At 50.5% G+C, this 22278-nt stretch overlaps 1 protein-coding gene across 4 annotated transcripts in view; it reads right to left on the minus strand.

The window, feature by feature from the left end:
* Positions 1-22278, minus strand: part of GPLD1 (glycosylphosphatidylinositol specific phospholipase D1) — a 64090-nt gene that overhangs the window by 4637 nt on the left and 37175 nt on the right. For 3 of the 4 annotated variants that reach the window (XM_008262505.5, XM_008262504.5, XM_008262501.5), the window contains exons 13-25: positions 18401-18521; positions 15446-15585; positions 13531-13717; positions 11260-11370; positions 10739-10813; positions 10181-10337; positions 9550-9691; positions 8763-8862; positions 8582-8675; positions 2696-2872; positions 2192-2352; positions 522-548; positions 359-409 (exon numbers count right to left, since the gene is read on the minus strand). In XM_008262505.5, the coding sequence (XP_008260727.2) occupies positions 359-409; positions 522-548; positions 2192-2352; positions 2696-2872; positions 8582-8675; positions 8763-8862; positions 9550-9691; positions 10181-10337; positions 10739-10813; positions 11260-11370; positions 13531-13717; positions 15446-15585; positions 18401-18521 (1543 nt within the window). Of the gene's footprint in view, positions 1-358; positions 410-521; positions 549-2191; positions 2369-2695; positions 2873-8581; positions 8676-8762; positions 8863-9549; positions 9692-10180; positions 10338-10738; positions 10814-11259; positions 11371-13530; positions 13718-15445; positions 15586-18400; positions 18522-22278 lie in introns of those variants that run through there. The other variant, XM_008262506.5, reaches the window with a different exon arrangement.

The raw sequence follows: 22278 nt of genomic DNA on the forward strand, positions 1-22278 counted from the left end.
AAGACACAAAATAGGTAAAAACAAACTACCGACTAGAATGCGTGTATCCATCTCTAGAGTTAAAACACTGAAAATCAGGAGGAGAACAGCAGAACAGTGGCAGTGCCTGTCCTACAGGGCAGGGGCCAGCAAGTGTTCTCTGAAGCCTCAGCCAACATGCCACGGGCTCTGGGGCAGCCACACACACACTGCACAGGCAAGTGGATGTGGCCTTGTACAGTGAAACTATGTACACACACTGGAATTTAAACGTCATGTAAGTTTCATGTCACAAATTATTCTGATCTGACCATAAAAACAAGCAGAATTAGACAAATCAAGAACAAATATAAACAAAGAAATGCCCTCCTGTGCTCACCTTTGCCCTTGACCTCACAGTGACCAGGGAGCTCCCGAACCTTGAACTTGCCTGTGAAACATAGGCCTCTGTTAGAATGTGGCTGTCCTGAAAAGTTCACTATCAGTTTAAGATAAAACCTGATGCCAGTTTTCCCGTCTTCTGCCCTGCAGGAGATACTTACTTCAGGAGCTATCAGTACATACTGGGCCTGAAAGAAAGAACAAATGGATCACAACTAGTAACAGTGTTCCTACCGTTCCTGTGGCGTTTGATTAATTTTGATTATACTGCTACACTCCACCTTTCTTCTGGATTAGCCATACAGATCTGCATGCCTTTGACCCCAGAAATTCTACTTATAGGAATAGAGCTCAGAAAAACCATAACTGTTACAAAAATTCACATATAAACATCTTTGTAGCAGTGAAAATTGGAAAGGACCAAATCAACTGTAGTTTAGCTGTAGGTAAAACACCAGACAGCCAGTAAATACTATATGGCATGAGAATGCCAGATAACGAAAATGCTCTTTATGTGTCATTAGGTAAGAAACCAATTTACAGGCGCTGGCATTGTGAGTAAAGCCACTGTCTGCAACACCAGCATCCCATATGACACGTCTTCAAGACCTGTCTGCTCCACTCTGATCCAGTTCCCTGCTAGTGGCCTGGGAAAAGCAGTGGAGGATGGCCCAGATGCTTGGGCCCCCCCAAACACATGGGAGACCTGGAAGAAGCTCCTGGCTCTGAATTGGCCCAGTCCTGGCCACTGCAGTCATCTGGGGAATGGACCATCAGATGGAAGAGCTCTCAGTCAGTTTGCAAAATTGTATGTGAAACATGCACAAATTCACACAAAGTGTAATAGGTAACAGATTTAGAATGAATCTTTGTTCAAATCCCTGTACTGCCATTTCCAAACCTTCCTCTGCAGTCTTAGCTTTCTGTAAATGGGCAAAACACTCACTTCACGGCTTTGATGTGGACTAAATTATAGACAGTGCTTAGCATACCCATAGTGAATGCACAAAAAGTAGGAGCAATTAGATTCATAGGAAGAATATTGGGGCTGGCACCATGGCACAGCGGGTTAATGCCCTGGCCTGAAGTGCCGGTATCCCATTTGGGCACCAGTTCAAGACCTGGCTGCTCCACTTCCAATCCAGCTCTCTGCTGTGGCCTGGGAAAGCAGAAGATGACCCAAGTCCTTGGGCCCCTGCACCTGCGTGGGAGACCCAGAAGAAGCTCCTGGCCCCTGGCTTTCAGATTGGCGCAGCTCTGGCTGTTTCAGCCAATTGGGGAGTGAACCATCGGGATGGGAGACATCTCTTTCTCTGCGTAACTCTTTCAAATAAACAAATCTTTAAAAAAATTACTAGGACACACTCCAAAGGTTAATAGGCAATAGCATTGCAAAGTGGAATTCTTAGCAGGCGATTTTTAGTTTAGGAAGTTGTACTTCCTAAAATTTTCACAAGTAAACCTTCATTACTTTTGTGATTTTTAAAACTTACAAAATAAGGACCAAAATGTTTTAGGTACAAGAAAGGCAACTTAAGGAAACTCGAGAAAAGGAATAAGCAATGAACAAGAAACTGAAGAGCGCCCTGGCCTGGCCTGTTTTCTTCTGCGTAGGTGTCTAACCAAGCAGCAGCAAAGCGATTCCCAATTAGCCCATCAGCTGCAGGAGCACAGGCCACTGCAGGCAGGTGAGGCCACTAAACTATGGGCAAGTGATTGTGTCCTGACCCCAGGACCTCCGAGTTTTGAGTTATAGGGGACCCGAGTTAGCCAGGTACCAGCAAACGGCCATCTTTTCCCAACGTGACAGAAAGTGCAGGGAGCACTGTACCTTTTCCTCTGGGCATGGTGTGAACCACGATTTGCATTTGCCTGTCATGTCACCCACGGTGGTCCGTTTGCCATTGTATATGTACACCCGGCCATCTTCCCCGCCGAGTAGGCCCGAGGTCATGTCTGTTATCCTCAGCGGGGCTGCCATGATGATTTCATCTGTAAACAGGAAAAGCTGGGGGAAGGAAGTGGCCGATTCCTCACAGGCACCCTTTCCTTGATCCTAACCCACCCGCCAGCAATTAGCTCAGACTTCACTCTGACCAAGTCAGAGGTGCTCATTTCCTTGTTTGTTGTTCATAACAATTAACACAGCAACTCTTCAGAGAGTGCAGCTCATTCTCGTCTATCTGGCCCTGGGCCTATCTGACTCAGAATCTATCTCAGGCCCTTGGGCCGCTGGCCGTCAATTAGAAGGGTAGGGCCTGGTGTGTCCAGCGAGGGGACTGGTCCATTGAGCAAGGGACTCCACTCTTGGCAAAAAGCAAGGTTCCTGTCTTACCTAAGCCATCATTATCCAGGTCACTCAAGTGCAGAACTCCACCAAACCGAGAGAAGCGCCGGTCCCCACTGAAGGAGCTGAGCAGAGAAGGCTGTGCATCGGGCACCAGCTTGTACATCCGAGTGGTCCCGCCCTGGTGCAAGGTCATGGTCAGGAATGCCATCTTGGACACGTCATCTGCAACAAACCACAGTCCCTCCTGGCATCACCAGAATGACAGTGAGACTCGGAGCCCCCACTCCCATCCTTGCTTTGGCTCATGCACCACAACTCAGGACCCCCAGTGAACTCTGGCCCTTAGCAAAGCACAGCTACCTTGGGCACCGAGATGGAAACGCCAGAAGCGCAGCGACTTCCCATCCAACAGGTGTTCATCCCCCCACTCATCCTCTGCTGCATTTCCACACACCCTTCTGTTGGTTGGTAGCCATCACAAACTGCCTTTGTCGCTCTCCTGACAAATCCAGATGTCACTGGACTTCGGAAGAGGCCCCAGCTCTCGGTAGGGCCTTACGTGACCTGGCTCCTACTTCAGGCCACTTCCCCTTTTCATCCACACTTCAACTGTGCTGAACTGAAACCACAGCCCGTTCCGTGGGCCACAGTGCTCTCTGCCTGGAACTGGCAACACGCTCCGCACCCTTTGCCTTTCCCCTGCTCACACCCTCTGCAGGTAGCTCCTGGTCTAGTCAGTGCTGCTCACCAGGGACAGCCCTGGTCCCTGTTCACCGTGTCTTACATCACACCGTCCGTTCATAGCCACGAGCCCCGCCTTCGTTTTTCTACCCAGCCCTTTGCTGAATTCTACTCAAGTACTCAGACATGTTTTTGAATGAATGAATTTTCCGTAAATTCAGAACAACAGTAGGATTTTGCTTGTCGGCTCAATTAGGATGCAGCTTTGATTTCAGACATGAAATCAGAACCAAACACCATATGGAGGTTGGAGGCCCTCCAAAAGGCTTTCTGAGGTGCACTGGGTGGTGAGGGAACGGGCTCACATCCGCATCTACTTAGTGCTGTGCGTAAACTGAGGCAGCTTTCACTTGTGCCTTTGAGGTGTCCACTAGGAGAATCAAGGGACCCAAAGCAGAGTCGGTGCTGGCAGTCAGAAACAGGCCAGTGTTGTAAAGCAGGTGGAGCCACCACTTCTAACACTGGCATCTCCTATCAGAGCTCTGGTACCAGTCCCAACTGCTCTGATTCTGATCCAGCTCCCTGCTAATGCACCTGGGAAGGCAGCAGAAAATGGCACAACTCGGCGCTGTGGCATAGCAGGTAAAGCTGCCGCCTGCAGTGCCAACATCCCATATGGGCGCCGGTTTGAGTCCCAGCTGCTCCACTTCTGATCCAGCTCTCCACTACGGCCTGGGAAAGCCATAGAAGACGGCCCAAGTAGGCCCCTGCACCTGTGTAGGCCTGGAAGCGGCTCCTGGCTTCGGATTGGCACAGCTCTGGCCGTTGCAGCCATCTGGCGAGTGAATCAGTAGGTGGAAGACCTCTTTGTCTGTCTCTGCTTCTGCTCTCTTTATCTGCCTTTCAAGTAAATAAATACATCTTTTAAAATAAATGGCCCAAGTGCTTCAGCCTGTGCCACCCATGTGGGAGGCCAGGATGGAGTTCCAAGCTCCTGGCTTCAGCCTGGCTGGCCCAGACTTGGCTGTTGTGGTCATTTAGGGAATGAAACAGTAGATAAAAGATATCTCTGTCTGTGTGTGTGTGTCACTCTGCCTTTCAAATCTTTTAAAAAAAAAAAAGAAAAAAGGATTGGAGGTGAGGGGAGGAAAGGGAATGGAGAAATAAAAGAAAGGAAAAAAACAGGAGTTTACACAGCCCGATCCTGGGCTTTCTGACATACAGTGAAGAGTGGATTGAGCACAATATGTGTGCTAAGAGAGTGCAGTAGCTACAGTTCAGGAGGAAAACCCAGAGTATTCAAAAAAGCTGAAACAAGAGAAAAATCATCATTCTCTCCCTTTCGTGCTTCCTGCAAGGAACTTGAGCTCCCTGGTGTGACTGGAAACTGTGTACTGCAGGACGCACCTGGGCACGGGTGCCGCTGCCCACAGAGGACCCTGGAGAAAGCCCGAGGTCTGGCCTTCAGGGCAAGAATGAGAAAACTTGGACCACGTTCTCTCATCCGGCCCACTCGGCTGTTCAGAAGCAAACGTTCTGATGGGTGCAAAGCATAGGCAGGAGGCACAAGTGTGGGTGTTGTAACCGCACAGCAGGCTGACACCAGCGACCAACAACTGTATTCCAGCCAACAATGTGCTGTATTCCACAGCAGCTGCAGTGCTCTGACCACAACGCAATGATAAACAGACAAGGTGACAAGGATGCCCGTGACACAGTGCACACCATCACATCGCACCCTGTAAATATGGACAGTGCTGGCAATAAAATCTTAAGCACCTACTTCGAGAAACAAAGCCAAGGCAGTGGCTTAGCATTCCTGTGTCTCTTTTGAGTAATAACAGTAGCTCAGAAGATCTCTGGCGTTTAAAAGGTGTTTCAAAGTGAGGCTTTGAAGTCCCATAGCCCAGGCTGCCACTGCAACCTAGAATCTCTTCCACACCCGCTGTGCTTCCCAGCTGGGGCCATTATTTTTAGACCTCAAGCTAGTTCTGCATTTCTGTGCAAATACTAACCACTAGGGGTTTCTTGGAGTTGGGGGCCAGGGGCTGTGTAAACCCACGAGCAGGGGTTTTTCATTGTTTCTAAAGTCTGACTTTTCTTCCAGTGGCAGCAGAAAATACACAGCTATTGCAAAACCCAGACGCATCTTCCCCAACTGGCCCTATTCCCCCAGCTGCAGGAAAGCAGGTCACCTCGCTATCACGAGAGGTCATGCCTAGGACTCAGTAAAACAGCAAACGTCCACTCGCCGCATGGCCTTCCAGGTCCCAGTGCAGCAGTCGGAACTAAATGCACCTTTTACACATGATCCTTGTTAGAGGCATGGGGAGTGCTCTAAGCAGAGAGATATTTGCATGTATTTCCCTCTGGACAGCGAGATAGACAACCATGTACATCATGACCAAAACGGAGATCTTTTCAGAGAATAACATTGTATAATCTGCTTCTTTCCACATCTAGGCCATTTCTAAACTTTTAGCTATTATTCAAAATGTCAGCTGATTAGACACGAGTGATTGGGGAGGGGCCACCAGACCCTCCTCCTGCTGTCACCGCCAGGACCCACCCTCACTGACCCACTTTACAGAGATGGGAATGCAGTCAAACCAGAGAAGTCTAGATGGTGACACATGCACAGTGACACCGCTTCATTATACAATCATTATACTGTAATGAGCACGGCAGTTTTGTCTTCCCGTCACCCTTGCCCCACCGTGGGTATTCCTAATGCATGCTGGGAAGCCACATGCAGACAGAACCCTAGGTCAGCAATTCTCAGGTGTCAATCAGAAATGACAGCCACGAGCATCACAGCCATGTAGCCAGTCAACACCCCTCGCACTTCCGGGACAAAGCCTGAAACCAGGGGAACAGAGGGCCACATCCCTCTCAACTGGCCCCCCTCCCTTGGAGAGTCCTTTAATAAACTTTGCCTTAATTCCTACGACCATCTCTCTGAACTGTAACTCTGCTTCGTCAGCACAAAAGAATCAAGGCAAGCTGACCACTGCTAGAGACAAAGAGATGGAGAAGCCAGGTGCTTCTCCTGGTCTCCCATGCGGGTGCAGGGCCCAAGCACTTGGGCCATCCTCCCCTGCCTTCCTGGGCCACAGCAGAGAGCTGGACTGGAAGAGGAGCAACCGGGACTAGAACCCGGGGTGCCGGCCGGCACTACAGACGGAGGATTAGCCAAGTGAGCTGCGGCGCTGGCCACCTGAATGTATTTGTAGTTATTATTCAGCACCTTAAGATCCCCACACAATATTTAAAACTGTTTGTGTATTCAGTGGCTAGTTGAACCCAGTGTTCTGCTGAGACAAAGCCAGGTGACAGGGATGAGCCTGTCTGAGCTAGCTCCCCGTGTCTTCAGACCCACACCAGCGCCCTCGGGGGTCCCCCTGGAAGTAGATAAAGTCACCAACATCCTCAGCACACTCCCACAGCAGTCCCCACACTGCACACTGATGTGCTCTGCGAACTCACAAGGAGGCTGGAGCCATTTCGGATCTGCACAGGTAACGCAGTGATACCTGCGAGACACGGCATGGGTTGCTAGGCCGAGGGAGCTACTGTTTCAATGGCAGAGCCCCACGATGCTCTCAGAAGTGTCTTTTTTTTTTTTTGACAGGCAGAGTTTGTGAGAGAGAGAGACAAAGGTCTTCCTTCCATCGGTTCACCCCCAAATGGCTGCCATGGCCGGCACACTGTGCCGATCCGAAGCCAGGAGCCAGGCGCTTCCTCCTGGTCTCCCATGTGGGTGCAGGGCCCAAGCACTTGGGCCATCCTCCACTGCACTCCTGGGCCACAGCAGAGAGCTGGACTGGAAGAGGAGCAACTGGGACAGAACCGGCACCCCAACCGGGACTAGAACCCAGAGTGCTGGCGCCACAGGCGGAGGATTAGCCTAGTGAGCCATGGTGCCGGCCTCAAGTATCCAATGTTGGCAACAGTGGGTGTTCAGGAATGTGTGATAAAACCCAGAAACCAGGGGCTGCCCTGCTGGTGCTGGCAGCAGTGCCGGCATCCCTTATGGGCGCAGGTTCAAGTCCTGGCTGCTCTACTTCTGATCCAGCTCTCTGCTCTGGACTGGGAAAGCAGTAGAAGATGGCCCAAGTCCTTGAGCCCCTGCATCTACATAGGAAGAAGCTCCTGGCTCCTGCGTCGGCTCAGCTCCGGCTGTTGAGGTCATCTGGGGGGTGAACCAGCAGAAGGAAGAACTCTTGTAGATCTCTGTCCCTCTAACTCTTTAAAACAATTTTTTTCAAAAAATAAGTATTTAGGGGCCGGTGCTGTGGCGTAGCGGGTAAAACCATTGCCTGCAGTGCCAGCATCCCATATGAGTGCTGGTTCGAGTTCCGGCTACTCCACTTCCAATCCCGCTCTGTGCTGTGGCCTGAAAAGGCAGTGAAAGATGGCCCAAGTCCTTGGTCCCCTGCACCCGCGTGGGAGACCCAGAGGAAGCTCCTGGCTCCCAGCTTCAGATCAGCGCAGCTCCAGCCATTGCAGCCAACTGGGGAATGAACCAGTGGATGGAAGACCTCTCTCTCTCTCCCTCTCCTCTCTGTAACTCTTTCATATAAATAATAAAATAGATCTTAAAGAAGTATTTAATGAGAGTCCTGGGCCCCCTCAATTATTTGAGTGAAATTCAATTACAAATGGTGAAATGTGAACAGGACTGGTGGACACATTAATGGCAATAACCTGGTTGTGCCCTCTTGTATTTTGTAAGAGGTTATCATGGGGGATAGCTGGGTTAAACCGAAATGGCACTGTTATTTCTTTTAACTTAATGCATGAAAGACTTTGTATATAAATTATGTATGAACTTAGGTTTTTAAACATCTTGGAAAGGGATTTTATCTTTCTTGCATAATTCACTTTTAAAATCTAGAAAGCAGTTGGTTTTTGATGTCTTTTTTTTGAAACTCTGTTGCCATAAAATAAATATAATAATGGTTTAGTAAGGTGTGTGCTTAGAGCAGACCTATTCCTGGTGAACCAACTTATGAAAGTCTACTGTAGCTCCAAGCCCAAAGGGATAGAGGCCGAGTTCCTTTTGAGTCATTTTCAACAAGTTTCCCGACATGGGCACTATCATCTGTGTTTGGCAGATGACGACTTAAGTTATTCGATTTGCCATTAAGGAAACATGGGAATATTTCAGCCCAGCTCTGTCTGGCTCCAGGTCTCATACATTGTCCCATATGACCGAAAGGAAGTATAGCGTACAGGCAGATGACCTACCGTGAGTTGGGGCCCCGACCAGCAGCACCTGGGTCAAGGTCTCGTTTATCAGCACGTGGCCACTCGACAGTGCAGTGCCCAGTTTCCCCATTGCCTGTGAAACGTGGCAGATCAGCACCTTACACCTGAGAACTGTTCTCTGGGGCGTCTGCTCTTGGCGGGGACCGAGGGGCCGCCGTACCTTATCTCCAGAAATGGTAAATTCACTTTGGTAGCTGGGTGGGAAGTAGCCGTACACTCGGCCCAGGTTCTTATTCTCGTCATGGCTGTGGACCAAGAACCTTGACATAGAAGGAAGCACAGGGGACCGAGCTGGCCAGACATCCAGGCTGGAGGGAAAAATCAGATACACTCCCTTCCCTCACCCACGCTGTCCATCCCAGGATCGTGGCTCTGGCCCTGTGGGGTCTATGGAGGGAAAACCCCAGCAGCGAGGCCACACCCATCTGCCCGCCTCCCAACAGCAAATGCAGATGGGGCTGACTTGTGCCCCCCGCCCCAGATCCCTGCGTTGCAGGCTGAACCCCAGGTCCTCTGGATGCGAGCCTATCAGGGAAGGCGATCAGGTTAACATGAGGTCCCTGGGCTGGGCCCTAACTCAGTAGGACTGAAGCCCTCACACTAGGGGAAATCAGGACACACATAGGACACGACCCTGCAAGGACACAGGGAGAAGACGAAGCCTAGGACAGGGACCTCAGGAGAAGCCAGCCCTGCGGACACCCTAACACTGGACTTGCCACAGCAGTGAGATAATAAACATTTACATTTCTGTGGTCCTGTAAGGCCACCCGAGCAAAGGCATACGCTGATTTACCAGACCTGCAACCTTGCCCGAGAGCCGTCACCTCCCCTCGAAGGACGAGGACATCTTCACCCCTTTCCCCACACCCCCCACTCCCTGGGCCCCACCACAGCGAGCCTCTGTGCCCCGTCCTCGCTGGTCCCCACCCGACACCAGCACCCACCGGCTGGCGTTCTTCCAGGTGGGGCTCCCGACCAGCAGCAAGCTTCTGTTGTCCACCCTGGCACCGTGCAGGGAGTACCCAAACCAGCCGAAGTCCTCCTGCCCTGCCACCTTCCAGTCAGCAGCCTCCACATCCAGGTCCCCTAGGAAAGACAGCCAGCCCCTTGGCTCTAAGTGAGAAGGCCAGCCGGCGCCAACAGGGCTCCTCTTTTAGGCAAACACGTAACGAGTTGGTTCCTGCTGGGCTCTTGCATGGCTTCCCAGGACTCCAACATCAGAAGTGAACACATTTCTGGAGCTCGCTTCTGTGGGGTGGAGGATGCTGTTTGCAATGACCCTGCTCTGGGGCACACCTAAGGTCCCAGGTGCTTCTCTTGTGCATTGAGGGACTCTGAGATGACCTAGCGGTGCCCTCTGCATCGGGCCACTTTTTGCACCCTGTGGTTCTATCCACGTCACTTGTCAGAGTACCTGAGCGAGGAAGCGATGGTTAGGCAAGTTTGGTGAAATGATACAGAACGTGGAAGAGAGACAAAGCCTCACACAAGAGGAGCTGTCACAGACACAGAGCAGAGCTAGTTTCCACCCATCCCTCCACCCCCACCCCACCCCGCCCTGCCCCGAGGCACTACCTTTGTCACTCTGGCTGGGGCCAGAATAGAACGCAGCCACAATCCCCTTCTGCTTCCCTCCAGCAGGTGCAAAAGGAGAGCCAATCACAAGGTCAGGGGCACCATCTCCATTCATGTCTGCAGCCAGGAGTGTCCAACCCAAGTTACAGTAGACGTCCTTTAGAGGAAGCCAGGAAAGCATGCGTCACCCAGCCCCAGAGGCTACTGGGACGCACCTAGCTCTGCGTTAAAGAATTGTTTAAAGTTTATTTATTGAAGAACTACAGAAAGACAAAGCTCCCACCCACTGGTTCACTACTCAGACACCCACAGTGACTGGCTGGGGCAGAAGCAGAAGCCAGGAACTCAATCCAAGTCTCCCACATGAGTGGCAGGAACCCGGTGACTTAAGCCATCACCTGCTGCCTCCCAGGGTCCTTGTTGGCAGGAAGCTGGAGTCAGGAGCTGGAGCTCAAACGCAGGCAGCACTCCCCTGTGGGATGCGGTTTCTCCTACCTACATCCTCAACACCTGCTCAGCAAGGTCTAAGATCTGTGTCTGACCAAGCAGTAAACCTACCTGGCAAGAGATGGTGACGTTAGCGGAGGAAGCCATCCTTCCTTGTCTGGAACCGAAATAGACGTACACTGCACCCTAGACAGGGGAATCATCGGAGAGCATCAGGCTCAGGAGGCGACTCAGAAACCCCAATTAAGGGCAAAGCACAGAGGACCGACCGGGAAATAACCATCCCCTTCCCCTGCAGTTAGCACAGTGAGGGACAGACACCCATCCTACGCATTGCTGCGGGCTGAAGTCAAGTTTTTAAAAATCCCGTCACTTCCGTGTTTGCCTCCCTCTCGTGTCGCTCAGGAGCTGCCACAGCGGACACGCAGTGCCTCTGCAGGAAGCCTCACTCACCCCTGCCCACTGCCAGGCCCGGCTGAGTTCCCATCTCTCCCACGAAGCCTTCCCCACCCAGCCCGTTGTACCTCTGATCTCAAATACACCAGTCTGTCCCCCTCACCTGCCTGGGGACATGCACCATGCTACTGGTCAGTTCCCCTCCCACCCCCCACTCCCACTTCCCGTAGCCTTACTCTGTAGGTGAGCTGCTCAGAGCCCACGGAGGGTGCACCCACAGCCAGGTCAAGCGCCCCGTCCTTGTTAAAGTCTAACACGGCCAAGGCTGAGCCAAACCGACCTGCAGGCTGAAGAGACACAGGTTATCTCGCAGGGCAGGGGTGGGGGGGAGCCCCAGCCTTGGGAATAACACTCCAGACTCCCTGGGCTGGACAGGGCTAGGGGCCTGCCCATCACCCAGGACCACAGCAGCCTGGAGCCCACAACGCCTCGGCTGGGGGTCCTGCCCCAGGGGTGTCCAGGTACTCAGGCTGCCCAGGAAGCACTGAGCCGGTCCTTTTTGAGTTCCAGGTTGGGAGAATATGGTCCTGTGCACACCCACCCCTACGGACCTCACCACACTCATCTTCAAAAGTATCCAAAACAGTCACCGTGGGGCCCCAGCAACATCTACGGGCACTCAGGGTGTGCCAGGGCCATGCTGGCCGCTGCCAGTGACCATCACGGAATACCACGACATAAACTTTCAAATTCAGTCTCCCAGCTGCACTAGGTACCACTTCAGATACTCAGAAGCCTGCCCTTGGGGCTCCCGCTCTGGCCAGCAACCCCATGGGTGCACTGGGAGGCATTGCTCCGGCCACTTCCCATGGACTAGGGCAGCTGCTTGCTGCCCCACTGTCACAGTTTACAGACGGGAAACTTGCTCTGTGCAGGGATGGTTTTCTCCCCGGGTAGGTTTTCCAGCTCTCTCTTCTCACGCTGTCCAGGATCAGTCTACGCCTCCAAGTAATTCGCTAGGTTCTGCAGTTCTACTGGGACATTCCTGACAGACTCACAGGGTGATGCATGCCACGTACCACACACGCCCGGTGCCCACGTCTGGGACCTCTTGGCCAATCTCTCCACCCCATGTGCAGTGGCATCTCCGAGCACTGCCCCTTGCACAAGACAGGAACTTGATAAACAAGACCTGATCGCCCCAGGGACTCCAGGCACACTGTGGCAGGGTAGAGACCCACGGCCAGGCCTGCTCCAAGGACGAGTTCTTTCAAAACTACAGCTGTGCCATCCTCCTGCCACTCAGCCAGACACTCCCAGAGTGCAGGATTCCCAAGCAGACACTCCTTGAGGGAGCTCACACCAGCCCAGGGCTGGAACAAAGGGCGCCTCTCCTGTCCACACCTGAACCCGGACATCTTCCAGGCCACTGGAGGAGGAGGGCCCAGAGCCACCTCCCTCCTTGCCCAAGGTTAGCATCCTCAGGAAGCAGCTGCCTCTCATATTCCCATCTGAGTGATTCCAGAGGATTAGATCCACCCAAAGGTTTGATATGAACAGCTTTGTGGAGACCACGAAGCAAGAGGAATGGGTGCATGGAATTCTCTAGAAAAGGGGACAGCCCCTGAGACTGGGGGACCCCACAATGATGGCCACTGCCCGTTTCCACAGCCTACGCTAGAACACGCACCACTGTACTTGTTTTGAAAAGATGTTATCTCTGCTATAGCATTAACTTCACAGCAAAAACACAAGTGGCTTGCGTGGGACAAGAACCAGAATCGAACCCCAGTCCAGGCTTCCTTCCTGGATGGCTCACACTCACACCGTGCAGTGCCAGACCAGTGTCGCCGCGAGAACCCCATGCTCCAGCCCTTCCTTGCTATTCTTAAGGACCATTGCTTCTGATGTCTGGAAAGCCTTCTGGGACCCTAATATTCCCAATAGGAATCAGTGCTCCGGTCCCACGAGGAATGTGTGTACAGTCACTGTGGATTTCCCTGGTGACGCATAGCCACTTAAAACAAAGGAATGAAATCTGCACAAAGTCTGCAGCTTCATTACTAGTGAAAAAACCGATTTTTCCCCCATGTTGGACAAGTATACCATAATTATCTAAGATATTAATGTAGGGACAACCTGGTGATGGGTACAGAGAACTCTTTGTGCTTCCTTTACAAGTTTTCTGTGAATCCAAGATGTTTACAAAGCAAGAATTAAGAGGTTTTGTATTATCTAGAAATCACAACCCAACTGACCACTCGACGCAGTCCTCAGCAGCACACTTGTTTATGGAAGGCCTCAGACTGAACACGCAGTTAGTGGTGGGACGAAGTCAATGACATGAGGATTTTTCAAATGAACAGTGCACACCCATGTGGGCCACCAGCTGTTAGCTACTGTGACTGTTCCTATTGCTGGCACCCGTTCAGCCTGGAAAATCTGCCAAGACACGTGGGCAGGGGCTTTCTGAGCCCCAGCAGAGAGAATACGAGAGGCTTTCTCACCTGGGAGCCCTCCAGGATCACGTGGGCCTCCTTGTCCAGGTCCAGGTCGATGGGGGGCAGGCCCAGGTCGGTGCCATAGAGGAGGTACACACGCCCAATCTGGATGTGGCCAGTGCGGCTGTAGCCTGGGGCCCCCACCACGAGGTCACCATATCCATCCTGGTTGAGGTCAGCAGAGACCATTGTCCTTGGGGGAGAGGAGAGCACCCATTCCAGCCAGTGAGCACTATGAGCTATACTTCCTGCTTCTTTCCTTTCTAGAATCCAGAGTCTTCACTCCTCTCACTTTACCACCGCTGACTACTCCCCCTGAGCCTGTATTGTTTGTGCAATTCACAGCCTCTCTCTCCGAGGGGGAAGACAAAACAAAAACGGGTGAATCAAGGCCCGTAGGCATTCCTGTGCCACAGAACAAGAGCAGCTGAGAAGTGGTCTCCCAGGGCATGAAGTGCTCCGTGTGACTCCCAGTGCAGCCGAAGCACAACCCAGGCCGTGCGTCAGGACAGACAGGACAACTGCGCCCAGCCAAGGCCTCCAGGAAAGGGCACGGGCTGCTTTCTGATCTGCTCAACCCATTTCAATTTGCTACCCATCAGAGTTCCGCTCGTGTCACATACCCTGTTTATTCTTACCATAGCACAGAGGTGCCTTGTTTTAGACCAAGTCAAGCGTCCAATATGTTTAGCGAGTGTCCCCTAAATGAGGTCCCATGACCTACCCATTACAAATCTGGGTAAACACGGTCCATGATTCACATGCCACTACTGGGGCTGGCAAGGCCCAAAGGCATCTGTTTATTCTAGTTTATGCAGCCGCACAAGGAACAAATTCAGGAGACAGCAAAAGGGAAGTGTAGTTTCTGAAAGCTGGGGTGCCGGGAAGGTGGGGCAGACCCCCCAACAGAGCAGCAGCTGCTCTCTGCACCCCCGAGGCTTGGCGCTGGGTGGCAGAGGCCCTGGGCGGCTGTCCTGGTACAGCTGCCAGCCCAGGAAGGCAGTCAAGAGGAGCTGCCAGTCCCAAGGGAGTGAATGGTGCGGAGGGAACATTTGCCTCCCGCAGCCTGGGCTGGAGCTGAATGCATGAGTGGCTTAAAAAGGAAAGATTCGGTCAGCTGTTTGTTGGGAGGAAATGGGATTCAAGAAGCCTGATTTCAACAAAAATCTCCCGAAAACAGTTACTTGCACATTGTTGGGCTCTAACTTTCTGTTTGTAAGGTTATCCTGGGGTACCATGGCTTTTACCATGTCAAGTTACAATATCCAAACCACTAAAGTAACTATCTGATTAAATTTTTCTAAGGTCATTAGACTGCAAAAAAAAAAAAAAAACACTGTGGCAATAGAGTTCCAAGTATGTCTGAGCTTTACAAATACTCTAAGGCTTTCCTGCCGTCAAAGTGAAATCTTGCATGTGAAGCATATTTGACTAACTTTAAGGAGATCCTTTCACCGTATAATAACTTGTCCACTAATGCTTCTGTTGATGGTGAACTGACTGGGAAATCGGGTGCTGACAGACACTGTTTAAAATATGCTAAATGAGGGGCCAGCACTGTGGCGCAGCCGGTAAAGCTGCCACCTGCAGTGCCAGCATCCCATATGGGCACTGGTTCAAGTCCTGGCTGCTCCACTTCCAATCCAGCTCTCTGCTATGGCCTGGGAAAGCAGTAGAAGATGGCCCAAGTCTTTGGGCCCCTGCACCCACATGGGAGACCTGGAGGAAGCTCCTGGCCTTGGATCAGCTCAGATCTGGCTTTTGCAGCTAACTGGGGGAGTGAACCAGCGGATGGAAGCCTCTCTCTCTGTGTGCCTCTCCTTCTATCTGTAACTCTGACTTTCAAACAAATAAATATGCTGAATGACTGAATGAGAGTAACACACAGACACAGCAACAAGTGAGATACACGCACACATACCAACCCAGCCTCGCATAGGGCGATGACAGGTAGTAAGATGCTGAGGGGCTGGTGATGTGTTTCAGCGGCTCCCCAGAGCTGCCCGTCAACATGGTCCGAATTCTCTCCTCCAAAGCTTGGTACGCGAATGATAAGGAATCCTGAAAAAGGAGATTCATTACAACAAGGAAAACCACAGGCCATTATCCCTGATGAACAGAGATGTAAAAATCCCCAAGCAGAATTCAACAGCACATCAAAAGGCCATTCAGCACCATCAAGAGGGATGCAGCCCAGGGAGTCAAGAATGGCTCAGTAGGGGCCAGCACCGTGGCAGATCTGGTAAAGCTGCTGCCTGTGGCGCCAGCATCCCATATAGGTGCTGGTTCCAGTCCTGGCTGCTCCATTTCTGATCCAGCTCTCTGCTAATGTGTCTGGGAAAAGCAGCAGCAGATGGCCCAAGTGCTTGGGCCCCTGCACCCACATGGGAGACCAGCATGAAACTGCTGGCTTCAGATTTCAGCCTAGCCCAGCTCTGGTTGATATGGCCAATTGGAATGTGAACCAACAGATGGAAGATATCTCTTCTTGTCTCTCCCTGTCTCGCTGTAACTCTTTCAAACACAATAATGGTGCTTCTTACCTGTGGCGCCATCTTAGGCTCTAGCCCCTGCTACCACCTTGTACCGTAAGCTTCAGTCCTAGCCCAGCCTGGCTGGCTAGGAGTCAGGTGACCAAATGGTCCAACCACAAGTGTCAGCTCCAGCCCCACCCCAACAGGATTCGCTGCTTCTACTTCCCTATCCCCTGCAAGACTAACAGGGCGTGCTCTCGCGCCCTCTCCCTCTGGCCTGTCCGGTTTCCCCCACCCAGTGAGAAACCTTTCCCTTAACTCCATGTTGGGGTGTTTTCTGGTGACTTTTCAAAATCTTTTTTAAAACTGCTTTAGAGAGTTAGCTGGGTCTTACTTCAAACCTCTTAGGTTACCGATTTGCAGAACCTAATCAAGCAAAACTATTTGTACAGACTGAACTTTTAGAAAAGACAATGCTGTTCGTTCAATTTATGACAATCATTGTACTTGTGTATATAAACCTTTTATTTTCCAAACAAATGAGCTAGAAAACACTAGGTTGTTAAAAATACCCTCCAGCCAGTGCCGTGGCTCACTAGGCTAATCCTCCGCCTGCAGTGCCAACACCTGGGGTTCTAGTCCCGGTTGGGGCACCGGATTCTGTCCCGGTTGCTCCTCTTCCAGGCCAGCTCTCTGCTGTGGTCCAGGAGTGCAGTGGAGGATGGCCCAAGTACTTGGGCCCTGCACCCGCATGGGAGACCAGGAGAGGCACCTGGCTCCTGGCTTCAGATCAGTGCAGTACGCTGGCCGCAGTGGCCATTGAGGGGTGAACCAATGGAAAAGGAAGACCTTTCTCTCTGTCTCTCACTGTCCATTCTGCCTATAAAAAGAAAAAGAAAAAAAAAACCTCCAAACCACACCAAGCTGCTTCAAGCCCAAGCCTCCAAAAGCCAGGTGGGCATGAGAGATCATCTGCAGGGTGTTGGGAGCTGTACATTGAAGAATGTGGGTGACAACCAGTCCTCCCCCATCTCCCCCTTCCCCCAGGATACTCAATGTCCTTAACATGCTTACTGCAGAGACACACGTGCAGGCTGGAGTGACCCTAAGCAGGCTGGCAGCACTGAATCCACCCAAGTCTCAGGGATGCAGCTCTACGTCTACCCAAGGGTGACCCAAGACCATACAACTTCCCAGGCCTGCCCCAAAGCAGGGCAGATCAGCTCAGAGCCACGAGGTGGCTGGGTGAGCCCAGGCCAGGGGGTAGTGCAGGACCCGAGACCATTGCTCCTCCCCTACTACTCCTACAGGCAGGCTGCAAAGAGATTGTACACCCCAGAGCTTAATTCTAGCTCGCTCATTGACCCAGATACCAAGACAGGCATCGAGAATAGGAGCTCCCTCCTTACAGAACTCAATTTTTCATAAAGGAGACAAATCTAAATACAGTAAGACACCAACAGGTGCTTTGATGGAGGTTTCCAGGTCAAGGACCAGCAACGTAATTTGGGGATCCCAGTACAAGACATAAATAAAGAGCCCTCTGCTCCGATGGTAAGAATTTTAAGCCAGTGATGACAGAGCATTAAACCAAGTGCGGGGCCCCTGCAGCTGGTCCTGTGTAGACTCTTGTCCACCCTTACAGATGTCACCACTGTGTGGTCTGAACCCTTCTGATTTTAAGAGCCTGACCTAACGCAGTGCCCATTTACCCTTCCCAAGCCGTTCTTAGATCCCCGGTCTTGTGTTCCAAACGAAACTACTCAAACATCCTGAAACTTTCCCAACTCACTACCAGAAATGCATTCCCTCACTGATCAAACGCTAACTACTGCTCTTGGTCAAACTCAAACACCACCTCTTTCACAAAGCCCACTCTGATTGTCTCCAAGGCAAAAATTTCTCTCCTTATCCATTCCACCAGCCCACCATCGTATTTATTATACTCTACCCACACAATGGTTATTTCTGTATTTGTCATCCCCTACTTAAGTGTTCTAAAGGTTGGGGTCCATTTCTCTTTCGCTTTACATCCCCCAGTGCACTGTCTTCACTCCAGATGAGCCCAGGGATGAATTTTGCTTGCAGTGGCATCCCTCCGCCCGGGGCTGTGTACAGCGAACCTTCAATGGTGCTGACACTACTTGAGGTAAGGCCAAAGTAGGGCTGGCTCAGTGCCCAGAGCCACCCAGGGCTCCAACAGACCCGCCAGAGGCAATGAGGTCTGGACTCAAGACTCAGGGCGACTCTGAAATAAGCCACAACAGGAGGCCAGGGTACTTGCTGGCCTGGCACAGGCACAGGCGACTTTCCATGAGCAACTGAATACACAGGGTCACTGCAAAACAGGATGTCACAAGAAACGAGGTGTCCTCCCTCTGCTCCAAGCAGAAAATTCTCACCGGAGTCCAGGAGTCTACGCTAAAGAACACTCCTCGTTCAGTATAGTTGATGTTCCTTCTAATATCTTTAGTTGTGGATTGAGTCAAATTCCTATGGAAATCGTTTTTCACAGCTTTTGAGCTGTTGGAGAAAGAGAGGAAGAAGATGGTTAAGACTGGGCCAATAACTAATCCCTTGAATAATTAAATTCAAAAATAGTGTCAAGCTTGTCACAGGTTAAAGGGCCATTAAAAAAATCCCTTTTTAAAATTTATTTATTTGAGTGAGACACAGAGAGGGAGAGGCAGATTTTCCAACTGCTGGTTTACTCCTAAATGGCCACAATGGCCAGGGCTGGGCCAGGATCCTGGAATTCCCTCCAGATCTCCCAGGGGGATGACAAGGCCCCGAGCACTGGGGCCATCCTCCACTGTTTCTCCAGGAGCAATAGCAGGGAGCTAGGCTGGAAGCAAGAGCAGACAGGACTCAAATCGGTGCTCCAACAGGAGATGCTGGCGCCAGCCCCAAGATCATAAAACTTTCACATCTGAAGGTTAAAGGAGCAGTATCACAAAAAACTATAGAAAAACTGACTCCACAAAATCTTTTAGTAAATATATTTCCAAGGTTTAAAAGATTACCTATCTAATCCACCTAAGCTGTCTAATCTACTCTATCTGATAATCTATCTTCGTCTTCTATAGCCTCAACGTTCCACGGCATGGGGTAGGGAAAAAAAGGCTCAAATTCCTTCCAGATTACTAAAGCATTAGGGACTGCAACATTACACACAACAAGTCCACGGCTAGGGTGGAGGTCAGGGCCACTGGTACAGGCATACTGAATTATCTTTAAAGATATTCTGGTATCATTTATATGGCAGACATTCTCACATTCAGATATTCTAACCAGCCTGCACAGCAGATACCTCGGGCAGCCAGTCAGACCTCACACTGATCCAGAAGTGGGTGATAGAAGGGAACGCAAGGCCCTGTGCAGGAACTAGCGGGGGCAGGCTATTGGCATGTTCTGTTCAGTTTAAAAACAGAACGAGGGGCTGGCGTTGTGGCGTGGCTGGTAAAGCCACCAGCTTCAATGCTGGCATTCCCATATGGGTGCCGGTTCCAGTCCTGGCTGCTCCAGTGCTGATCTGGCTCCTTGCTAATATACCTGGGAAAGCAGCAGAAGATGGCTCAAGTGCTTAGGCCCTTGCACCCATGTGGGACACCTGAAGAAGCTCCTGGCTTCAGTTTGGCCCAGCCCTGGCTGTGGCAGTGGCTTGCAAAGTGAACCAGCAGATGGAAGATCTCTGTCTCTCCCTCTCTAACTCTGCATTTCAAATAAGACAAATCTTTAAAAAAAAAACCAGAACAAGAACAGCGCTTACCCATTTCAAATCAATTAATAAGGGCTGACTGAACCCTATTTGCACAATTTCTGTCGATGGTGAAGATGGGAAGCTCTAAGATCAGTATCCCTAGGGCCTCTCCTGGCACTACCTTCTTTTGAGAACCTAACCTTGGCTCACCCTTAAATATTCCAGCTGAACCATCACCAGTCCAGGGAGACTTTGTTGTGCCTGGATTAGGGTCCTGGTTCTTTTCCTCCCCAATCTTCAGCAGTATCCACCATCAGTTGTGCAGGGCCCAGCACGAGCTGGGCACCTGCCCTAAGAGAGAGCAGGGCTCTCTTTGTCTTTGCTGGTCACAGGGCTTGAACCACATCCTGGCACCTAACGACTCACATGGTACCTTATTATTTGTATATTTCACTAAAAAATATTTATGGACAATACTAACAGTACGGTTAAGTGAATGAATGGTTGGTGGCCAGTTCTGGCTCCAGCTGTTAAGAGTACGGGTCAGGTCTGCCCTCTTCCTGAGAAATTGCAAGATACGGCTTTTCCCCAGTCTTTCTCAGCGTTGTTGTGCATAAACTCGATAAGACTAAGGATACTAATTGGAAAATGGCGAATCAGGGAGCACCATGCTTCGCAGGGCTAGGGAGAAACAGGGAGGAGAAGCGTAGGAGGTATACGCTCCATGGAGATTAGATGAGAAAACCACCCAGGGAGCCCACAGGAAGAGAGGAACCGGCTTGAATCGGTGCGGTGAGTGATGGCCTGTACCCAAAGAGCTCAGAAAACTGGAGACGGGGATAGCCGAGCCAGCCGCAATTTTGGGGGCGGGGGGGGATGGGGGGCGAAGGAGGGGTGGAGATGGTGTGGGCAGAATGGACAGCAGCAATCTATGGGTTTAGAACCTGCAAGAGCATAGCGCAAGTCCAGATGAGAACCCAGGGAGCCAGCAGTTGCTGGTGGTCACCTGAAGTCCAAGTGGAAGGGCAGAAAGGCAGCTGACCGAAACCAACCTCCCTGCAAAGCAAAACCCGGGACCCGGGACCAGGCAGAGAGAGGGTAGATGCCATTTGAAATCAGGACTACACCAGGGAAGCCTGCAGGCACGCACACACAGCCCACTGAGACGGCGCACCTGAACGCAGAGCTGGCAGGCGTTAAGCCAGTGACTACAGTGTGTGATCCAGAGTTAGGAATGGAGGGAACAGCCCACAGCCCCCACTGTCTCTGATCAACCAGGAATGGCTCGGCAACTACCAGGAACAGAGCAGTGCCCACTAAGAGCAGTGTCTGGGGGACCCCAGGTGCCGAGATCTTGGGACCTAGGTGACTACATGAAAAACTGCTGGGCATAGCTGGGAATCATTACCCTGGAAACTGGTCCCACCCTAGAGCCCCCAGGGCACCCCCACCACACACCTCCTGGTATTCACTAAAAGGGCAGATATTACAGGAAGCCACAGAAGCATCACCCCCCCCAAAAATAAAACTCAACAGAAGAAAAATTTAAAAACTCCAAAAATGCAAAAAAAACAAAAAAAAATTCAACAATAGGGAAGTCACCATGAGTTTCCCAGAGGAACACAATAACATTTCAATGTTAGAATGCAAAGATAAAGAGATCAAATGCCAGAAATGGAGTTTAGCAAGTTAATCATACAATTGTTTTAAAAAATCAGAAGCAAATCCAGAAACTAAAGAAAACTATACAAGACATGAATGAAAATGTTTCCCAGGAAATCAAGAATATAAAGAGAAATAAAAATGAAATTTTAGAAATTAAGAATCCAACGGATCAAATAAAAAATGCAGTGGAAAATCTCATCAGCAGAGTTGTTGAGGCAGAGGAAAGAATATCCGAACTAGAAAATGAATCTTGGGAATCTATCTTACAGTCAGACAAAAAAAAAAAAAAAAAAAGAAAATTGAAAATTCAAACATACAGGTCTTAGGAGTACTTGCCTGGAATGGAAAGAGAAAAGGGAATAGAAAGCCTATTTAGTGAAATAATTACAGAAAACTTCCCCAATTTGATGAAACAGATGTTCAAATAAAGGAAGCACATAGAACTCCTATCAGTCATGACCAGAAAAGATCTTCACCATGACATATTGTAGTCAATCTCTCCACAAAGCAGATTCTAAAGTGGCCACAAGAAAAATGGCACAGAGGATCATCAATTAGACTCACAGCTGACTTCTCATCTTAAAGCCTACAGGCTATAAGGGAATGGTGAGAAATAGTCCATGTCTTAAAAAACCCTGTCAACCCACAAATCTTACATTTATGAGTTGAAGGTGAAATAAAGACCTTCTATAACAAACAGAAATTGAAAGAATGTCAAAACTTGTCCAGCCCTACAGAGAATGCTTAAGGATGTGCTACAAACAGATAAACAGAAACATGGCCACCATTATGACAGAATGAGAAGGCAGAAAATCCACTAGTAGAAGTACAAAAGAAATCAAAAGTAAACAATAGGAATAATTATAAACATAAAATGGCAGGGCCAAGTCGTTACTTATCAATAGTCACCTTGAA

Source organism: Oryctolagus cuniculus, chromosome 5, assembly GCF_051225735.1.
Source record: "Oryctolagus cuniculus isolate XC-2025 breed Fujian yellow rabbit chromosome 5, ASM5122573v1, whole genome shotgun sequence".
Taxonomy (NCBI): Eukaryota; Metazoa; Chordata; class Mammalia; order Lagomorpha; family Leporidae; genus Oryctolagus; species Oryctolagus cuniculus.